This window comes from Terrapene carolina, unplaced genomic scaffold, assembly GCF_002925995.2.
Source record: "Terrapene carolina triunguis isolate 2854851 unplaced genomic scaffold, T_m_triunguis-2.0 Scaffold130, whole genome shotgun sequence".
Classification (NCBI taxonomy): Eukaryota; Metazoa; Chordata; order Testudines; family Emydidae; genus Terrapene; species Terrapene triunguis.
Genome location: NW_020664481.1, coordinates 31,775,783 through 31,795,748, shown reverse-complemented (window position 1 = coordinate 31,795,748; position 19,966 = coordinate 31,775,783). Strand labels below are relative to the sequence as shown.

Below are 19,966 nucleotides of genomic sequence, written 5' to 3'. Positions count from 1 at the left end.
CTTCAGCACTATGATAATTCAAATAATATTGATCCCCACAAAAACAGATGCTATTTTCTGTTGCCTTTTCAGTGGTGAATGTTTTTTAAACTGGAGAATGTTTTCCAACAGCACACGTTTGAAGACAGATGAATGTGGGGCTTACATCACTTTACAGTTTGCTTTGAAACTAGAAACCATAAATATCTAATGACAGCATAGGCCCCACCCCTGCTCCTGCACAGGGAGCTGCTGGTGTGGAGCTCAGTTTAAACAAGAGATTCTCACCATTTATGTGAAGTGAGGTTCTATTCTGAAAAGTGACTGAATGGCCAGTGCTTGTCTACACGGTGCCTTAGTCTGCATCAGATGGGGGTGTAAACGCCAATGTGTACCAGTGTAGACTCTGCTGGTGCATGCTAAAAGTTCCTTAGTGTGGGTTAAGGTAGTACTGTTTAATCTAGGACTACATTAATCCATACTAGGGAACTTTTAATGCACACCAATAGGGTTCAGTCGGGCCAGTTAGTGCATAACACACTGGTGTGCATTGGAATTTACACCCCAGCTGGTGCAGACTAAGGCATCATGTAGACAAGACCTTTGTAAAAATAGCATCTTTTTACTCAAAGATGTGCTCTGGGTATACCCAATGTCCTATCTGTTCATTTTAGTGACAGAAATATGGCTTTGATCCCACAAGTTGTTCTGCAGGATTGCTGACTAGTGCCCTAATCCTGCAATGATTTATGCAGGTGCTTAACGTTAAGCCCCTGATTAAGCATGAGTTAGTTTTCCTGTGTTTCCAATGGAACAGAAAGGATGCACATTAAGCACCCATTGAGTTCCATTTATTATATGCATAAATGTTCAAGAGGGTCTACTCATGGTGTTTGAAGTTAAGCACATGGGTAAGTCTTTGCTGGCCTATGATAGCTCTGTAGGCCTATGTTACTCCTACGAGCCCTACACAGCCACCATAGATCAGACAGTGTGTGCTGGTGAGGGTGAGTCTGTGTTTTACCAGCAGGATTGTTGACTAATTCCAATACTGTACACCTGGGCAAACCTACTGAGGGACATAGGATTGCACAGGTGTTGCTGAGGGTGCCACCTGCAGAACCTTTTTTTATTGGTGCAGAATCAGAAATAAGTACCCAACCTTGACTCTTAGATCCTAAGGTGAGTTTGCAGGGCTGACAATTAGGGAGGGGGAAATAAATTATCTTTTCTGTCATAAATGGAGCTGATTTGATAGGGAAATAATTGCTATTGAACCTCATGATATGTCTAGAGCGTCTTTTTTTTTTTTCAGAGGAACAAAGTACAAAGAAATGCTATCATTTACCTTATTTTTAATTGGCTTTTCCTAAAGGAAACATGAACTGTTTTTCTTTTAATTCATTATGGAGCTTCAGCAATACTAGTGCTTCCTCATGCTCCTCTGCAGAGAGGATCTTTGTGAGGAATCAGGACCCAGTATAATCAATGGTAGAAGGTTGTAACCATCTTTGTCTTTTCCTCCCACCCTGTGTTACTATTGACTTTAGCTGGAGTAAGATGGGGACCTATCTTTTACTTAATATGCTAGTTTATTCTTTGATGCTTATAGCAATGCTAAAGAAAACATTGAACTGCTTTTCTTATTCTGATATTAGATTGTAGAACTGTGTGTCTAGATGATATAAAATGTTATCTAGGGAATTCACTTATGGAGAAAGTATCTTACATTGAAAGGAACTGGATGGGACACACCTTTGCTTTCTTTTAAGTGTTTTTGGAGATAGCCTAGCTTATGTATAAGCAAGGCTATCTTTGTAGGTTATATATTTAAAAAAAACACACGTGTGTGTGTGTGTGTGTGTGTGTGTGTGTGTGTGTGTGTGTGTGTGTCATGATTGCTACCAGGCCCCTGACTGTCTTCATTCCGACTCCCGCTGGTTCCTCTGCGCTGCTGCTGCCACCCAGATATCACTATCTGCTGCTTCCCAGGGGAAGTTTTGGGGTGAGAGTGCCTCTGGGGCATGTGTGACCCACCTAGATCTTTCCTGGGACCCACCTTTTGGGAAACACTTCTAATTCAAAGCCCTCTGTTGTAAACATTTCCTGTGGAAAGCTATTTATAAACCACAGCATATCCTCCTCCTCCTTCCCCCTCAAAGTCCTGCCAGTCTCGGATCTGACCTTCATGCTCTTCCAGTTTTTTCAGGCTCTTTGCAATTTCAGACTGATCATGGACCAAGACCCCATTGTGCTAGTCACTGTGCCAACACAGAACAAAAAGATGGTCCCTTCCCTAAACAGTTTACAATTTAAGTATAAGGGCAAGAGACATCCGATGGATACTGACAGTGCAATGGGGGAGCACAAAGAAACAATGGGACAAAGAAACAAACTTCTGTGTTAAGTCTGAGTAACTGTGCAAACGTTTGCTATGATCACACATCCCTATATAAGCGCACACCTTTTTTCATAATGGCTGAGAAATTGTAACTTTTCATCTCCGGAAAGAATTGGCTACGGGTGCCCCCTGCAGTTACTTTAGTGCCATCAACACACAGATTTCCTAGTAGGGGATGTTTTAAAGGTACTATGGACTGTTTTCTGTCAGCTAATCATTTTAATAACGTGTTCTTTTTTTCCTTTTGACCTGGAGTGTATGGATTTTGGCTTTACAAGTGACAACTGGTTCTTCATCTATTAGAACGTGCTACCACTGTGCCTGCTAGTCTGTTTTTGTTTTTATTCACATGAAAACCTCATTTTATTTTCTTGCTGGTATCCTTGCTGGACTGTGTTTTCTCTTACAACATATTTCATTATCAGTAGGGCCCTACCAAATTCACGGTCCATTTTGGTCAATTTCACGGTCATAGGATTTTTAAAATCGTAATTTCCTGATTTTAGCTATTTAAATCTGAAATTTCACAGTGTTGTAATTGTAGGGGTCCTGACCCAAAAAGGAGTTCTGGAGAGGTTGCAAGGTTATTGTATGGGGGATTGTGGTACTGCTACCCTTACTTCTGCACTGCTGTTGGCGGCAGCACTGCCTTCAGAGTTGTGGCTGCTGGCCGGGAGCCCCGCTCTGAAGGAAGAGCCGCTGCCAGCAGCAGTGCAGAAATAAGGATGGTATGGTATGGTATTGCCACCCTTACGTCTGCGCTACTGTATGCCGAGCTGGGCCCTCAGTCAGCAGCCGCCACTCTCCGGCCATCCAGCTCTGAAGGCAGCAGTGCAGAAGTAAGGGTGGTCTGGTATGGTATTGCCACCCTTACTTCGCCTGCTGATGGCAGGGCGCTGCCTTCAGAGCTGGGCGCCCGGCCAACAGTTGCCACTCTCCGGCTGCCCAGCTCTGTAGGCAGCTCAGAAGTAAGGGTGGCCATACCGTGACCTCCCTAAAATAACCTTGTGACCCCTCTGCTCGCAACTCCCTTTTGGGTCAGGCCCCCTAATTTGAGAAATGCTGGTCTTCCCTGTGAAATCTGTATAGTATAGGGTAAAAACACACAAAAGACCAGCTTTCACAGGGGGAGACCAGATTTCACAGTCCATGACACGTTTTTCATGGCCGTGAATTTGGTAGGGCCCTAATGATCAGATTTATCGCTGGCATTGCAGGTTTTAAAAGACCCATCACCTTGACTAATGTACTTCCATTTATGAACTAGACAGTGGAACAACAGGTCACAGTGGGCTGATACTCAAAGGCCTGGCTCACCTATTCTATCATTTGTGGTTGAGTACAAGAAATAAGGCCAGTTGCTCAAGTGGTGTAAATTGGTGCAGTTACTAGAACATAGTTTCCAGATTTTGATCAGGATATAAGTAATTGCTTTTCTTTCAAAATGTGCCAGTTATTTGCTCCTGAGAAGCTGTAAAGTGTCACATGTACCTAAATGGAGTCTGTTTTCTGAAAATTTGGACCCTCTTGGCTCTAAAAGAGCTTTCTCTTAGAACATACTTGCCTAGAATTTGGGGTTTTAAAATGTTTTATATTCAGAAATTCAATACAAGTCTTAAAGAATTAGCAATATTTTACAGAGTTAAATTGTCTCAATTTTATACTGACTATTCCTCATTCTTTGGAATGTGTGTTGTTTTTTTTAATGGGGGAGACAGTGTCTTATTTTTGTAGTGATGATGCAATCATTTTAGATATAATGAAATCTTATGGGGTTTAATCAGTTGTAATTAAGGTTGTAAAACTGGTTGGTTTCCCTGAGAAGTCACGAGGATTGTAGTCTACATAGCTGCAGTGTTTCAGGAAGAAGATGTAACCACATGTTTTGAGCATAAGTATGTACACGTAGGTGAAAGGATTTGTATGCACAAAACCCATTTGTGCGTGAACAGTTTATCAACTATGCCCAAACATTATAGTCTTTCAACTGTGTGCACAGATATTAGCATACCAAAATGCATATGCACAAAATTGTGCACAGACCTGGAGGTTTGGTTGAGATTGCACTGAAAAATAGGTCAAACATCCTTGAGAGCTCTGATGTACAGGGACAGGCCTGTTGGGTTTATGCCCTCTGCCAGCAGGTGGAAATGGGAACATACCAGATATGTGCCTAGTTTTATTAGCAGATTTTTCCACATATCAGAACGCCTCTAGCAATAGAATATGACCACTTACTCAGCTGACAGCACATTAGGAGGTCTTAAAAAAACTTGCAGAATCAAATAGTTTTTTTTATTAAAAGAACATGTCATACTTCATACATCGCAGCAGAGGGAACTACAAGCTTCCCACGCGGGAGAACCATTCAGAACATAATCAGGCCTTCACCTAAAAATAGCACACACTGCAGAAAAACATCACTGAGAGAGAGGCGTTCATATAAAACGCAGCCCTTAAGCTTGTGAACTAGAAGGAGATCATATCAGAGTCAATAAACGCACTGTATGAGTCAATGTCCTTCCCCAGAAGGGCTGTTCAGACACATATGCCATTACCAGAAGCGCTCTTCCAAAAATTAGCTAGAGACAGATTCCAGCAGCCTGAGTAAGGCACTGAATGAGAGGTGGAGATTTAGAGCCAGATTGTGATCCCATTGCTTATGCTGGGTACTATATAATCTAACCCTTGGATCGTAAACTCTTCAGGACAGGTACCATGTTTTCTTGTCTGTTACACACAATATTACACAAATTTGTACTTCTCCTCAGCAACAACAGCAAGAACAAAAAGCCAGTGTACAAAAAGCCAAGGCATTCAGCTACCATGGAGACGGGCATGCTATAAGACCCTAAACATGGTGCAGCAGCCTATACAATACTCACTATCACCCACTATTTAGACAGGACTGTCTCTACTATTTCCCACTCAAAGCACTGACTCAGGAGAGAAATCCTTAGTGGAGGAAGTCAGTGGCGTAGCCAGGTGGAGGGAAGAGGGGGAGCGGGGAAAAAAAAAAGGTGCCACCCACTGTGGCGCTTTTACTGACGGGGCAGCGCTCTGGGACTTTGGCCGCACCTCAGCGGCGGGACCTTCACTCGCTCCGCAGGTCTTCAGCGGCATTTTGGCAATGAAGCTTCCGTGCCGCCGAAGACACCCGAAGTGAGTGAAGGTCCCGCCGCCGAAGACCCGGAGCGCCGCCCTGTCAGTAAAAGCGCCGCAGCGGGTAGCACCTTTTTTTTTTTTTTTATTCGCTCCTGGGTGAGTAAAATTAAAAAGGCGCCACTTGTGCTTGGTGGGGGAGCAGCCGCTCCCCCGCTCCTCCCCCCAGCTACGCTACTGCGATTATCTGAAAGTTTCAGATGTCCCCCAGGCTGTTCAGATAAACAGGAGCGTACTGTATACACAGTTATGTACAGATGCAAAAGAATATAACCCTTTCCTAATAGCTACTCGGATATTACAGGGAGGAGCACCCACCTACAGAAGGCTTCATCAGATGCTGATAGGATGTCCAGTTTGTAGAATCTGAAGGTGGTATGAATAAATGCGCAGCTGGTTACTTTACAAATGTCCTTGTATGAGGAATGTGATATTTCTGTCCATGAAGCTGCCACAGCTCTGAGGGAGTGAGCTCTAATATTGCAAGACAGAGTTAAGTTTTTTGACTTTATGCTTCTGAGATACAATATCTCAGCCACCTGGAAATGGAAGTTTCGAAGTTCCTTTGATGCTGGAGAATAAAGCACAAAGAAAGCACTTGTCATGACTCCTCTTCTTCATCAGGGAGAGGCCATTAAAAACATTTAAAAAAAAAATAAATTGAGAGGGACCATCCTTGAAATGCCATCCACCCATGTTAGCATTCAGGGGTGGCCAAACTTACTGACCCGCCGAGCTGCATACGACAGTCTTCAAAAGTTTGAGAGCTGGAGCACGCCACCCAGAGCTTGGGGCTTCAGCCCTGGGGTGGCGTGGTGAGGCTAGGGGCGCCTGCCCTCAGGGGAGGAGGGTCTCAGGGCTTCAGCCCCACAGGAGGCACCTGCCAAGGCTCAGAGCATCAGCCCTTTGGGGAGGGGTTCTTGGGGCTGAAGCCCTGGCAGGGACGCCCTGTGGGGCTGAAGCCTCAAGATCCCCCTCTCTGCTGGGCAGAAACCACTAGCCCCATTCCCCTGCCACAGGGCAGAAGCCCTGAGCTCCCCCCAGCTGGTAGGTGGAGAATGGTGGGTTTTGTGGGGGGGGCTCCATAAGCTACACTTTAATTGTAAAAGAGCCACATGCGCCTCGCGAGCTGCAGTTTGGCCCCCCTTTAGCATTGCTTGTGAAGGCGTGTGGGGGCAATAGGGTGTCAGATAACAGTTCTTTTTTGTTTGCTCTTCCTGGCCTGATGACCCCCATATTTATTTTCATGTGTGAAGGAGGGGGCTAAGATATGCTTGCTTGGAATTGGCTACATGTCAAAGGCTATATAGTGAGGAGGTCCCACGTTTGATCCCTACTGCCAATGCCCCTGCGTGGGTTGGTGTTACAAGTGGTGGCCCGTATGGGGAATTCAGGCAATTCAATTGAGAGAGTCTCTGAAGCTCAGAGATGCCGAGGAGGAGTATGTAACCCCCGCTTGCTCGGAGTGGCGCTCTGTCCCCCTCTACTGGTGGCTAGGCCGCCTAGAGATTGATAAGATTGATAAACCCAGGGTTGTGAGTTCAATCCTTGAGGGGGCCACTGAGGGATCTGGGGCAAAATCAGTATTTGGTCCTGCTAGTGAAGGCAGGGGGCTGGACTCAATGACCTTTCAAGGTCCCTTCCAGTTCTAGGAGATAGGATATCTCCATTGTTATCAATTGTTATAAGCCTGCTATAGCCTTGGCTAAGAAACGTGTCCTTTAGCTCAAGCAATAGAAACTCATGCACAGGTAAAAATCTCTCCCAGTTAGAAATGATGAGTTCCTGACCATGAAGGAAATCGGCCCTTTCATCTTCCATAGTGATACTGGGATAAATTTTGACTGGTGCACACTGAGGAATGTTCCGACCTTATAGAATAGAGGAGTGGGGAGGGAGCATGGGGTGGAAGGAAAGAAATGGCAGGTCAAGAAGCCCTTCACTGCCTGCCATTTCTTGCACATCTGAGGTGCTGTCCTCACACATGACAAATCAATGCAGAAAAGACCATGCCATAGATGTGCTGTTTCTTCTAGGTGTGCATGCACAACCACACCGAGGGAATTTTCCAAAAATACACAGAGGATAGACTTTGAGGCAAGAAATTAGTGAGAGTTGTAAACTGCTCTGAGGTTTGCAGATTCCCTAGACAAGTTATAACTATACATCCCTCCTCGTGCAGCCTGTGAGGATGTAATAGTGGGATAAAAGTATCCTAACGCACCAAAAAAACTGAGGAAGACTTTTACTTAAAATAACCATGACAAAATCTTAGCCATAACTATTAGCGTCTTGACTCTCTCCCCTTCTAGTTTATTTCCTTTGCTAAAAGGTCTGAATGGTAAGTGGTTTGAGACCACTAACCTAATTAATGCATCATGATTCACACTTGCAAATAGAATATATATTACATTTTAGGGTTGATACATTAGAGATATACATATTAAAGAACTTTAAGTCCTGCTTTCAGAATGTAGCTGAACAGTGTGCAGCGTCATATGTCAGGATGGGGGTCTTAGACAAAAATGAGCATTGTATGCAACAGAAGAGAAGTCAGCTCTGTCATTACATACAAGTAAATTCATATGTTTATGTAGCACTGCAATTAAAGAACAGGTGACATTTGCAAGTAAGTATGAAATAACTAATCAGTGTTCACTATTGGGCAACTAACAAGTAACCAGTATCTTTAGGGAGCACAGTGTTGTATAATCTCCTGGCACTAAAAAAATGTGTTGGAAGTATTTGTAATATTCCAAAAATCACCTTATAATGACAGTGCTTCTTTGCAAAAAAAACATCAATGATTCATATAAGCAATGTCACAGTAAAAACAAGATGGGATTGGTTTATAGCCTTTTGCAAGAAACACGTCCCTGATCTCCCCCTGTCCCCCTGCAATTCCTTCTTCGATTCCCCTCCCCGGCCAACCACCCCGATTCTGGACCCCTTCCACTCTGCCCTCCCTCCCTCCCCTGGCTTCTACTGGGCCAGCAATTCAGCCACTCTTCTTGGGCAGTGGGAGGCATGTCCTCACAAGAGCTCCTCCTGCAGGCTCCAAAATCCTGTGACTTTCAATTAATTTGCAAGAGCTGGCAATACTGCAGTCTGGGGGGAAGGGAGGGGTGGACCTTGTGGTTACTCTTTAGAGTAGTTTTCTTAAGGGGGAGTGGGTTGGGAAGACTGTGCTGGAATAGATCCAGAAGTGTGTGTGTGTGTGTGTGTGGGAAGGTTGCAGCATCCCACGTTTTGTTCAAGGGAGATTCTTGGACATGGCCTGGACATAGACTGACCCCCCCCAGGAGCTTTAGATGCCAACTGTGGTGGTTCTAAGGGAGTCCTTGGCTCAGGTGCTGCACTAGGACTCGGCGCAGAACAGATGGAGGGGGTGGGCCCGAGGGTCTCTTACCAGGCTCTCGCTGGTGTCTCTGGATCCCTGGCAGTAGCTCCCTGCCGCTGCAGCAGGGAGAAGGGCTGGGCAACTGCTTCACGGTCACTCAAATCTGCGAGTGCAGGCTCCAGTGGCTGGTTGGGAACAGGAAGAGTCCTTGAACCTTTGATTTTGGGTTTCAACCTATGTTCCCCCCTCCCGCCACATGAGGGGAATGAGGGAACTGCCACTTGTACTAATCCCAGGGCCACTGCTTCTCCCTCTGCCAGGCCTGAGGGGATTGTGCTGCTGAGGAGCTGCCACTGCTTCCTGAGAGCACTTCCCAGGGAAGTCCTGGGAGGGAGGCTACAGGAAAGCCTGCCCCTGTCTGAGCACTTGAGAGGGGCCTGAGTCTCCACAGAACAGCATAGACAGATCTCCATGCAGGCCCTCAGTCAGAGGGGGAGGTGCAGGAGCCATGGTGTCTGGCTTTCCCTCTCTTCTTCACCTTCTCTGCCATTCTGCACTCCTTGTGGGGGAGCATAGGGAATGCCTGGGACTAGGTAATCCTCTCTGACACAAACAGCAGATCCTCACCGCCTCGAAATTTTAAGCTTTTTCTTCTTAAATTTTGCTCTGCAGCAGGGAGTAGCTGGTCTCCCTATTTGCAGCTGGAGAGCCAGACATAAGCGGGAGGTTTCTGAGGTGAGTCACACCCCCTCTGCCTCTGACTGACAGCTGTGGACTGCCTCCAAGGCTGTGCAGAGGAGAGCCCCACTATCAAGGATCTGTGGGCCTCATTATGAAGAAATGAAATGCGGTCTACCCTGACCTGTTAGGGATGAGATTTTACATGTAATACAGGCAAGAATTTCACTATGGTTGCTATGGGAACCATAACATGGCCAAATTGCACACTCATTAAGCATTAGTTACCAAACAGACCAAGACTACTATATACGTTCAAGTAGAATGAGTTACAGTTCACATGGCAGCCATAGTGAGATTTTTTGAGAATGTGTACATAAAAATGTTATTTAAAAATGTTTCTCTTCTTATGCTTTTGAATTTACTCAGTTTTAGGAATATTTTATCCTGACTTGCTCAGTAGACTTTGCCTGGAGCTACTAAGGACTGTGACTTTATCTACATATTTATAATTCTTAGATCTGTATTCTTGGAGCATGTGATCACATCAGCTAATCCTGTAGCTGTAAGCAGGTGGTATATGCATTTTATGCCTGGGATTTATCAAGGTCAACAAGAAAACCCTGGTTAGGGTCAGGTGGGATGCTTTCTGAATCTTTCCATTTCAGTAAAAATACCATCAATAGACTAGAAACGGTATAAAGAGTTGTACAGTCTCAAAAAGGATCCACCACTTTGCTCACACAGGCTTACCTCAAGAGATCAAAAATCATGAGATTTAAATAAATAAGAGTCCATCTTTTGAATTTTGAACTCCCACACTCATCCTCTCCATGAAAGACACATTTAATGTTACCCACTCTCCCAAATGTACTGGGTAAGGTGATTTTGGCCCCTCGTGAATAATCTCTCACCACAACATCTGCCCATGCCCTGACCAGTGGTTAAATCTGCCCCCAAACTGCCATTAGTTCAGCCTTCCTCAGTGCCAACACACATTAGTTCAGCTCCTCCAGCGGTTCTGGCACTCCAGTTTCACTTCTGCTCCTCCTAGGATTCTTCATTCTCCTCTCCCCGTTCCAGGCTGGGGGTGCAGCTCCAACAATTCTTCACCCCTCGCAAGCCAGGAGCTGTAGTGAGGGAGAGGGGAGGAGTTACCCTGTCCTCGCTGCTCACAGGAGGGAGCAGACTCAGCCTGAGTTGCTGGGCTCTTTAACTCTCCATTACAGTCCCACCTCTCTCAAGAATGGCTTTGGGTTGCTATGGGGAGAAGAGAGCTCTGCCAGCAGAAGCTCTGATTGGTTATTCTGGCCCAGGAGATGGGCAAGTGGAGCAGGCAACCAGTCAGAGGGCTGGAGTTTCTAACATCACTCATAATAAATAAATAAAAATCACAAGATTTGGCAACACTACCCCCTTCTAGACTGCCAAATGTATAATTTTTAATAAATCATTGCACAATTTTCCTTCAGTTGATTCATGTAAATTTTAAAAAGCCTAGAAAAAAGTTATGTAAGCAAACTCCTTTTCTTCAGCTTAAACCAAGCTGCTGCTGTGATGAGTAAGTAGTTGGTTCCAACAATGCTTTGAGGCTCAGTGTCCCCTCTGACACCACCTGGTGGGCCCCCAGTTTAATGCATCTTGTGCAGCTCCTCTAGGACCAGCACACCAATCCAAATCAGCCCTCAGGTACTTGAGGGCCAAGATTTTATGAACACTCTCTTAGCTATGGGAAGTTCTAGTCACCAACAACCCAGCATTTAATACAGTTTGTAAGAAAAGTCAAGAACGAGTTAAGATGACCGGTAATTATGTATAGGACAGAAGAATACAGCTTCATTTTCAGTAACTAAGTTGAGATCACAGCACTAGCAACTAAAACTGAACAGGTAACTTATAAACAGCAAGTTTTATATGAAAAGCATTGGACAAAATAGTGTAAAGGTTTTTTATTTTTTTTGGGTCAAGAGACCCTTTCTGACCATTAAAAAATATATATATCAGTTACCTGGCATCTTCAAACTGTGGTGGTTTTTTAAAAGCATTAGGAATTTTTCTGTTATACTGGCTTATGGATGTACATTTCTTTTTAACAGTCCTTTGTGGAAATACCCTAAGGTATTAACCCCCAATCTGGATTAGTAGGGTGAGTGATTTCAGTTTAAGAATGAAGTTATTTTAGAACTACCTGAGAACCAAAATCCCACCCATGTGTACAGACTAATGTTTATTTCCTGGCCTCCTGCAATAGCAGAATTCTTTCCTGTAAGGTTTGTATGTGAATTATGTAACACAATTATATTGTTTAAATTATGTTCAACAGCCCTCTCACTATTTATTCCCTAAATGGTGCCACAGTAGCACTGTCTCAGTCATCAATTTAGTTCTCTTTGCTTGTATGTTCTTTTGATTATATGAATTGGCATTTTGGAATTTCAGTTAGAAACCTTTTTCTTGGTCATTACAAACTAATGGATACAAGATGCCACCTAGTGGCATTACTTCTACAATACAGAGAAAATGTAATATTCTATAATAGTGCAAGCAATTCCAACCCCATGGCAAAAAAAACAATTACCTGAAGGTGTGTACTTAATGCTAATGAGAGTATGTGCATACATCTGGCAAATACATCCCCCAATGGTAAACTGTTTTAAAAGGTGCCATTTTCAGCTTATATTTAAAAAAAAAAATTCTAATCTGAGTGTGTGTCAAACATGACCTTTTCCCCCCTTAAGTATAATTAAGAAACGAGTACAAATACACTATTCTAAAGTGAACTGCTATTTCTTTAATAAACAATTCCAAGGAGGCAGAAGCAAAGTTTTCTTTTCTTTCACAGAAAATATTAATACAAATCTGTAATAGCAGCATAACTTAATTTACCAAAAAAGGTTGATGTTTGAAAGCCCTAAGAATATGCACACAAAAAAATAGTTCATATCTTTTTATACAAATAAAAGTATTTTCTGAATATGCATAAAGTGACATGACACTGAGCAACATGTTTCTTCACATTGACATTCAAAGTTTAGATGGATCAGTTGCAATGTAAGACCCCCATATCATACTCAGTCAAGTACCATGGCAGATAGTGCATTAAGGTCTCTCATGAATGGATGTTCAGCTAGTATTCGATCAATCTTCTGTCTTTGCTCAGAATCAGGAAATATTTTTATCAATGCTTCCCTTAGTTGTATTGTTTCTGTAGTAGATCTTTGTGGTGGAATTGTTAGACCAGTCTGTATGTTTGGCAAGTTTGGTTCAAATGGAAGCCTGGCAGATGGAGGACCACCATGTACTTGGTTCATAGGTTGTCTATTATTACTGCATGACTTGGGTATTGGCATGAAGTGTGAGGTCCCAGAAGAATGCAGTCCCCCAGTCGGTAGAGTTATTTGTGCTGGTGGAAAATCTCTATAGAACAAAAGTGAAATCTCTGGTAAATTAAGGAAGAGGTGATATTGTTCTGAGTATAAAAAGTGTAGGCAAAATAAAGCCTCTGAACTCCTACATTCTAGTATTCTTCAGATTGTTTTGGATTAAAGATGCAGTTCACTTGATTCCATCAAAGTGATACAAAACAGTAAGTACAACAATCTAGCTAAGGGACTTCAAACCTGAAACCTAAGAGATAGTAACATGGATTAGCATTAGATATGACTGACTATGATGCATGTTTTAGACAGGTAAAGAGTGCTCAACATACAGCAAAACATTCAAGTAATCAGTTTAATATTTTTACAAAATGCCATGTACTAACTTCAGTATTACTTAGTTATAGTAGAGATGGATTTAAAAAAAAAACCACTATTAAGTCAGCCAGTTCATTACATAAACTATCATACATGATGGCTGAAAATCAGCCAACAACTATTTTTATCTTTATCTCTAATGAAATAGTCATGTTTTTAAAGAGTTACGTGTTTATTATGATCATCATCATCATTAATATAAATACTGTAGTATTTTCATTTCAAGCTTTAAGGTTAAGTGTCAAGAACCCCCAGATCAGGGCTCTTTCTATTCCAAATGCTGAAAATACTGTCACTACTTATCTGTTCATGAAGCTCAGTCCCAGGTTTACAATGGCTCCAGTGGCTCTATGGAGCCGGGCCTACGCTCAGAAGGGACTCCGGCCTGCTCTGCTTGCACTGCACCCCGAGACCCTGCTGGCTCCCCCCACCCACCACTTGCTCCTCTTGGCCTGCCCACCTGCTGCCTCCTTGTCCCCACCCCCCTGCTCCTCTCTGCCCCCTGGCCGGACCCCAGTGCACCTCCAGCTCTGGGCGGTCTCTGCTTCCCACCACCTGTGGGACCCCACCTGTCTTCCCGGAGCTGAGCCGCCTAGGACTGGTGCAGAAGCCTGGAAAGTCTCAGCCAGGGTCGGGGGTGGGGTGGGGTGGGGGAAGGGGACAGTGTGGGGAGCTTGGCTGGGCCCCTCCAGGGGAAGTATGTTTTGAGGGAGCCCGGCTGGGGCAGGCCCTGGCCTGGCTGATCACACCACTCCCAAAGGACCAGAGCAATTTCCCGCTCTGGGACCAGCTCTGGCTGCACTGCCAGCTCAGCCTGGCAGACACAGTTGCCTCCCAGCAGGGCCAGTGACTGCGGCCGGGAGGCAGGGCATGGGGGAGTGGGTTTCTTATGGGGGTGCTGGGCTGTCATGGGACAGGGAAAATGTGCATGTTGGGGCACTAGGGAGTGGGGGTTCTGTGTGTGTGGGGGTGCTAGGCAGTTGTGATGGGACTGTGGGGTGCTGGGCAGGCGTGGTGTTGTGCAGGACGCTATGGATTTGAGTGGAGGGGGTTGGGTGGTGCTGGGCATAGGGAGTCAGGAGGATGTTGGGTGGAGGGGCTGTGTGGCACGGTATGGGCCCACTCCCCAAGGGGAAGGGGCATGCTGGCAGCACAGGGCCGGGCGGACCACTGTGTGTCTGGCAACTGCTGGTTTGTAAATAGTGCCCTCGCACTGGGCTGGCCGGAGCAGGATTGCCCCTGCCATGCCATGCCCCATTGCCCCTGGCTGGCCCCTCGCTCTGGGGACTGACCTCCATGCGCCATGCTCCATTGTCTCCATGGGGCCCACAAATAAGTTTGGCGCCAGGCCCACAAAAGATTAATCCGGCCCTGCTGCATTCATTTCACTGATTTAGAGACTAGGAAAGTCATTATGTGGTGCAATGGAAAAAAACAAATGTTTGAACTCATGTCTTTGTAGGAATATAAAGGAAGATCTGATTTTTAAATATATTTCTAAATTATGGTAGTAAATTTAAATCTACACATTTTAAAACAAATTAAGATTAAAAATGAAATAGATTAAAAAGTCATTTAGTTCCAGAAGTCTTGGCAGGCATTGTTAATAGTATGATGTAGTAACCTGAGGGCAGCTTGGAAAATGAAAATAGAAATAGGAAAAAAGTTGTGTGTCTCCCATGTGCAGAATATACCGTTAATATGTCTATTTATCTTAGGTTTTTCTACAGTGCTCCTATCATCCAAATGCTGATCATCAGTAAGGGGTAATCAAGGATATATTTAGATGAACTCATTCTATTTCTTATGAAACAGAGTCTCTAGTTATGCATCACAGGTTTGTGTAATACCAACATGCTATGTGGACCACCACATTTATGTCAACGCCACCACAATCAAACCTCAGAGGAAGTTACTGAGGCACTTGCCTTACTTATTGTGAGATCCTGGTTAGATCCATGTAACGTCACCACCACTTTTTGAACAGACTAAGGTAACAAAAAAGAACACATTTTTTCCTGTAAAGCTATTACATCTTTAGAGCTTGTGCTCTTAATATATTTTTCATACTGTACACTGTGACTTTGTTTAAGTAAATTGCTTCAGGTTTCAGTTAAAGCATTTATTGCCCCTTTTAAGCCTTGGCTCTCAAAGCAGAATGAAGAGACTGCTATACCTAGAACAGCATTCACTCCGAAGGAAGTCCTCTAATCTAGGTCCATTTCTTCCCAAAGGATCATCAGGAATCATGAATATGTCCCCAACAAATGTGTATTGGAGCAACCTGCAACAGTAAATAATAATGAAATAGCTCTACCAATACAATTAGTTTTTTCAATCTCCCACTCTCAATATGTAGAATTAACTACCTCAGGATAGCCACCTAATTTCATAGCCAGAATCAGTGCAGTCTGATCAATGGACTTCTATTCTGCTATAGCTAAAAATGACATTCCCTTTCAAAATCATGAATTAATGGGTGATTATATGGAAATGAAAATCCCGCCACTATTCCTGACTACAGTGGGTTCTTAAACTGGAAGGTCTGTGCCACTGCAAAACAAGTAAGAGAGCGAAAGGACCACAGAAGATTTTATTATATTATACTTGTTTAAACTCTCCTTCCTTGTCCGTATATTCAAATGATTAGCTCAAGACTCCTACATCATCGCAAGCCGCACAACTGATTGGGATCTGTGACCAAAACACAATAGAGTGTCTCCAGGGGACAGGCACTAGATGCTGACTAGTCTTGTGTGAAGATTTTTTTATTTAACGTTAGTTGGCTGCAAATCCTTAGCATTAAAGTAATCAGAATTTCCTGTGTTTATATATACTAAATACAAACTTGAAATACAATAGTGGAAGAGATCATTTCTGTACCATTTAAGCACCTTCTTCCTATTTAAATCCTTTAATAAAAACTACTTATTAGTATTTTGTCTTCTGAATAGACGATAGGGCCCGTTTCAAAGTCTACTGAAGCCAGCTGGATTCTTTCCATTGACTTGGGATTAGACCCTAAATAATATAGAATAACTGGTGTGTCATTTAAATTTAATATGACACACCCAATTTTTAAGATTTTACATTTAGATTTTAGACTTTGTTTACATAACTTTAAAAAACTAAAAGTTAATTGTTGAAGGAGGTTGTTTACAGGTAAACATGCAGGTGTATTGTACCTGCAATATGGCTTTTCTCCATGTCATTAATTGGGACAGTTTGACAAAAATCAACAACATGTTCAGAATAGAAAGCCACTGAAAAAAGTCTACGGGAAAAATTATCAATGAAGTGTTGGAATTAATAAATACCCATATGGCATTGGCCATTGTATTTTTTCATTAAAATGAGAAAGGAACAATATAGAAGCACCAAAATGGGTATTTACAATATGCCTTTGTCACTTCATGATTAAACTACTGCAGTGGACCCTACAAAAGGCTACTCCTTAAAACCACCCATAAACTAAAGATTCTGCAGCATGCAATGACCCAGCAGATAAATGGAGTATCTCACTGTAAGAATCTGAGGTCAGTGCTCTGTGAAATTCCATCCAGAAACCAAGCTACTGGTTTTGACCAGCAAAGCCTTAAATTCTTAGGACCTACTTACCTATCTGACAAACTGCCTTGCTCCCTATGCCATAGCTGAGATTAGCAAAGGTTCTCAAGCTTATGTAATCATGCATCTTCAATGGGAGGGGCTACTGGCAGGATGTTGGGGGGGGGGGGAGGAGGAAGGGGAGGCACAGTTTTACATTTTGTTCCCACCTCAGTCTAAAACAGCCCAAATAAGGATTACTTTCAGATGTGCCTTTTTGCCCCTCAGACATTTGAAAATGGGGGTAAATTGTTGGAGCAGGATGTCAGGTGAGGAGTTTTGTTGTATGGTATTGCTAAAGTTTATGTCACAGCAGTATTTTAAAAATTATATTAAGGGCATCTAGAGCATAAGGATAGGACTCTCTTTTAGGGTGTGTATAAATCCACATTATTACCTTTTTTCAATAATCTCTCTCCAAGAATATGATTCCGTCACAAATTCTCTGAAATTATCATTGGTAACAATGATGCCTCCAGTTTTATCAGCAAGATGCAGCAAAAATCTACAACAACATTTATTTCAAAGACAGTTAAAATATTGTTTCAGTTTAGTTCTGGCCAAAGCCATTCACATCAGCTAGAAAACAAGCATCATAGTCATATAAGAGGAGCCTTCCCTAATTAGACAGCATAGTTCTGCTAATGAAAACACCTATTTTAAAGTTTTTATAAAGAGGGACTGGTTGACCTCAACCAACCAAAAAATGAATCCAAGCCTCAGCTGACTGCAAGCTGCACTGCTTACTCAGGCACGTTTTTAAGTTAAGTCTTTGGTACTGATCATAGAAATGCTAACTAAGAACACTGAATTACAGGTTTACAAAAAGTGTATGTAGAAGTAAATAAAGCTGCATGTCTAAAATAAACCAGTAAAGTTGAAAGTACATTACACAATTCAACCTAAGTCCATTGCCAGACATTCTCTTCTGGCTAATCTGCTGTGTCCCCTTGTGCAGCAGGATAATACTTCAGCCCCATTGCATTACTACCACTATGCTTGCCTGTTTCATCAGCTGTTTTATCAATGAGTAATATATCCCTTTCATAATCATATGATTAAAATTAATGCAAGTTTTTATTATTGATATAGTAATACAAGAAATACAGGGACCACCTTGAAAGTACACAAGTTGTTTATTCCTCTGGAAATAAACATCCCACTTTTTGCTATTTAAAAATACCAATTATGAACTATTTCGGATGTACACAGTTTAAAAAGAATAAGTTATTCTCAAAGAGTTTTGCTTACATGAACCGTGAACACAGATTCAATGTAAACACAATGTGATACTCTGATTTCCACAGCCATCAGAAGTCTTTCCACTGAAAGTATACAGCATTTTGTATTATAATAAATGCTGTTCTATTTTAAGGCATAAGTTTAAAAGTATGTGAGATGGTAGAACATAAAAGAACTACAGTGGGAACAACTATGGATTGCCTACATTTTGTACCTTTTAATTTTCTGACACAACATTGCATTAATGAAGGGGTTTTGGGGTATTTATTTTTAAGAACTACTAAAATGTGCTGGTGCATTTACTTTTATTTTCATGTTTAATGAGTACATGATGGTTAGACTGCATATTCAACAACATCAGGCATACACTATGTGCAAGAACATGCCATCTCCTTAGTCAGTAGAAAAACAAGAAGGTGGATTGCTTACCAGCTGGGAGGGAGGGAGATGCAGCAAAAAAAGCTAGCTTCCAGATGGCTAGCTCAGAGCTTCAGCTGCTTGTCTTTGCCAACTTTTAAAGGGTTAGCTGATAAAAGAAACTTTTCTAGCATGCTCTTCTAACTAATGGCCTTGCATTGGGAGACTTTAGTAGTAATCATTCAATGAGTAAGAAAGCTAACTGACTGTGGAAAGAAACTCCCCACTTGCGATGAGTGAGACAGATCTGTTGAAAGACTTCCCCAGAACTTCAAGGTTGGAGGTGGTGTTTAAAATAACTACGGTATTTTGTTGATGTGTTTCTAAATAAAACTGGGATGCAAGTCTGACATTAACTGCCTTTCTGTATAGTTTACCACCATATGGCACACTAGGGCTACGATCACCTTGAGTGCAGCAAGTCTTAAGAGAGTCAATATTTGAACATATGCAACCTATGGAACTCAAGCACAAGGTAACAATCTCTTGTCTCTTCCACACCATCTTAGAGGCTGGAAGGTAGAAAAAGGGTCAGGCAAAAACTCCCTCTTTAGTTCCTCTTAAGTAGTTTACATGTTATTTCAATGAGCACAGATCCAGACACATGGGTGTATTCAATCTCCACAACTCAGTGGGTTATAAGTTAGTAAACCTCAGCAAGTGATTTATACAAAACTTGTCAAAGACACTTGTCCTCAGTGAGGACTAAAATCCATGACGAGTTTTAATGAGAGAAGCTACCAAATTATACAGAATACCCATGTTATGCAAGGATGAATGATGATAGTTTAAAGTTGCTAACATTTTGGCTACATATAATGCCATTAAAAATGCTGGCCTTACTGACATTCTGAAAACAGAATGTGTACAAGGGAGTGAAGGTCATTTAAATAATGATCCCTGATAGGACAGATACACTGCAGTTGCACACAAAGATATGGAACACCTCTTAGACAGGACATTGGTGCTTGGCTCTCCAGGTTAATGGCTACCTCACAATATCAGTCATGAGGTGTGACCCAGTCATTGTGTATCTTTTAAAAGGTTTAACTCCCATCTTTCATACCTGTCATCATGAGCAGCAATTGTTGCTCCCAATACCATCCTTGCAGGAGTTAGAGACAATATTCCAACATCCTGGAGCTGTGTTAAAAAATGCTGCTCTGTTAAGAGGGTAAAACAAACATTCAGTTTTAAAGGCAAGGCTTTCTTCTTTAAAGTGTTTACTTACAGAATTTACATCTAGTCTACATAACATACAAAACAGCTTATCTTCTCTGAGAACGGTACATACTGATCTGCACGGGTGGCACGCTGCATCTTAGAAATGGACTACCGCAGGTAAGTCTGACGTGGATGGAGCCAATGGCCCGTAAGTTCCTAAAT

General features: G+C 42.7%; 1 protein-coding gene across 1 annotated transcript in view; it reads right to left on the bottom strand.

The window, feature by feature from the left end:
- Positions 1-12,122: 12,122 nt before the first annotated feature.
- N4BP1 (NEDD4 binding protein 1) overlaps positions 12,123-19,966 on the bottom strand; it is a 33,980-nt gene continuing 26,136 nt past the window's right edge. The window contains exons 4-7 of the mRNA XM_024208093.3: positions 19,647-19,743; positions 17,319-17,426; positions 15,492-15,599; positions 12,123-12,977 (exon numbers count right to left, since the gene is read on the bottom strand). Coding sequence (XP_024063861.1) covers positions 12,632-12,977; positions 15,492-15,599; positions 17,319-17,426; positions 19,647-19,743 — 659 coding nt within the window. The 3' untranslated portion in view covers positions 12,123-12,631. The remainder of the gene's footprint in view (positions 12,978-15,491; positions 15,600-17,318; positions 17,427-19,646; positions 19,744-19,966) is intronic.